This window comes from Haliaeetus leucocephalus, unplaced genomic scaffold, assembly GCF_000737465.1.
Source record: "Haliaeetus leucocephalus isolate CR32 unplaced genomic scaffold, Haliaeetus_leucocephalus-4.0 Scaffold295, whole genome shotgun sequence".
In the NCBI taxonomy this organism is placed as follows: domain Eukaryota; kingdom Metazoa; phylum Chordata; class Aves; order Accipitriformes; family Accipitridae; genus Haliaeetus; species Haliaeetus leucocephalus.
In genome coordinates, this window is record NW_010972731.1 from 2167097 (window position 1) to 2169491 (window position 2395).

The 2395-nt window shown below is 44.0% G+C and overlaps 1 protein-coding gene across 2 annotated transcripts in view; it reads right to left on the reverse strand.

Annotated features, from left to right (window-relative positions):
* The window catches only part of AIMP2 (aminoacyl tRNA synthetase complex-interacting multifunctional protein 2), a 4293-nt gene that overhangs the window by 1746 nt on the left and 152 nt on the right, over positions 1-2395 (reverse strand). Inside the window, exons 1-2 of one of the 2 annotated variants that reach the window (XM_010570222.1) lie at positions 2389-2395; positions 718-924 (exon numbers count right to left, since the gene is read on the reverse strand). The exon at positions 2389-2395 is cut by the window's right edge and continues 152 nt beyond it. In XM_010570222.1, coding sequence (XP_010568524.1) covers positions 718-924; positions 2389-2395 — 214 coding nt within the window. The remainder of the gene's footprint in view (positions 1-717; positions 925-2388) is intronic. The other variant, XM_010570221.1, reaches the window with a different exon arrangement.

Consider the following 2395-nt stretch of genomic DNA (forward strand, 5'->3'; position numbering starts at 1 on the left):
CAACCCCCTCCCCCCGCCCCCCCCCCCCCCCCCCCCCCCCCCCGCAGTGGGACAGGGAAGAGAATTGGAAGGAAAAAAGGTAAAACTTGTGGGTTGAGATAAGAACAGGTTAATAGGACAGAAAGGAAGAAAATAACAACAACAATAATAAAATGACAATAATAATAAAAGGATTGGAATATACAAAACAAGTGATGCACAATGCAATGGCTCGCCACTCACTGACCGATGCCCAGTTAGTTCCCAAGCAGCAATCCCTGCCCAGGCCAACTCCCCCCCAGTTTATATACTGGGCATGACATCACATGGTATGGAATACCCCTTTGGCCAGTTTGGGTCAGCTGTCCTGGCTGTGTCCCCTCCCAAATTCTTGTGCCCCTCCAGCCTTCTCGCTGGCTGGGCATGAGAAGCTGAAAAATCCTTGACTTAGTCTAAACACTACTTAGCAACAACTGAAAACATCAGTGTGTTATCAACATTCTTCTCATACTAAATCTAAAACATAACACTGTAACAGCTACTAGAAAGAAAATTAACTCTATCGCAGCCGAAACCAGGACACTGCCCAAAACAAAATGGCAGTTGTAGGTTATTTGTAAGGATATAAGACTTGAATATTAAGTTCTGAGTGTCCCAGATTTTAATGCCACCCTTCCAACCCTGAAAATCTGAGAGCAAAGAAAGTACCTATCAACATATATGCTCAAGTAAACTTACCTTTCCAAGCATCAAATCTAAATCTGCTCCATTTGTTGTCAAAGGAGAACATTCATCAGTTTGAATGATATTAGTTACATCAAAGTCAGCATCTGGGGTTTGTATCATCTTTGAGAGACCATCGACAGCACTCTTCAGTTCATACAAGCGTTTTAGAATCTCCTCCTGGCGGGATTCAAGTGCTTGAAGTGACGGGTCAACCTCTTCCTACAGAGGACGAAAAAACAACGTCACATAAATGGTCACTCAGGGCAGTGTCACAATCATTCACAGCTCACTTGACAGTAAGTTTTGAAGGACTTTAAACACATTCAAATAACCAGAATGTCATGGAATGTCATGATCTTATGTCTATTAGTTGTGTCTCTTCTTTTGTCTGTATGAATGTGGTGAGAGATGGGTTATTTAATCAAATCTCCGAAATCTTCCTACTTAACTTTTTCTTTTTTAAACCACTAGCTACAGCAAACTCCATAACGTGGTTAAGAATCAGACCATGACCACAGAAATTTCAAGTTGGCAGTGAAGTGCTGTATTAAAACCTGAAAAACCAAAGTCAGCTTGTCAGGATTCTCTTCAGCCCAGAAGAGCAGACTGATAAGAGTTTGTGTTGAGGCTGCCAAACACGGAAACTTTTTGACAATTCAGGTAGTTAATAAAAGTAAAAAACCCCTGTAGGTTTAGATGGATGGTGTACCATACGAAATCACTCTTTGTAGCCATTCTTTGTTTCAGAGATTATAAAGTATAGAGAAAAAAAGACCGTAGGCTTTGTTACATGTTAATCCCAATGCATCTTTCTGTTATCTCAAATATCTTGCAAGTCTCTTATGTTACAATGCTCCCTCTTTTAAAAGATGAAAAATATATTCCTGTGGGAGGTTTTAAGTCTACAAACTTACATTAAAGAAAAATCTTTATACAAATAATCCAATTCTAAGCATCCTGAATAAGGATTAACAAAACCCAACTTATTGACCAAACTTCCTTCTTTCAGTCTCACGGATAAAGAGATAACAGGCAAGGTATCCAAGTGAAATCTTGATACCCACTTACACAATATTCTCAAAGACAAGACACGGAAACGCCTCTTAAGTGACCATTATTTGGCTAGTACGTAATTCCGTGAAATAAAAACCACTCTCAAGAGGAGACTGGTCGTTAATACTTTGCTGTTGCAAGGGGAGGGCATCTTAGCAGGCACTCCTGTGAAGTTCTGCCCCAAGTCTGCTCCTACTCAAGGATCTCCACCAGCAACCTGGGTGAGGAAAGCAAGTACTCACTGAAAGGATGTGATGGCATCGAGCTAAAAACGGCCACAAGCAGCCTCGAAGAACTCAAAGCATTCCTGACACTGGAGAGAGGCTGAAGTCAACTAAATCAACGCAAGGTAACATTTCGCGGTTTTGCCCGATTTAAGAAAGAAGGAACTGAGACTAAGAATAGAGGGTGCGTAGCTGGCTCGTTCCTATCTCAACAGCAGAAAAGAAAGCAGACCCGAGCCAAGAGAGTGACGATGCAGCAGGAAGGGACAAGGCCTGCCGGGACACGGTCACCGAAAGCACGGGCCCCGCCCGCAGCTCAACACCGGCCCAGCGAGGCCGGAGAGGGCCCCGCCAGGGTCCCCGCCGCCAGGGCCCCCGCCGCCCGGGGCCGAGCACCGCGGGCCGCGGCCTGA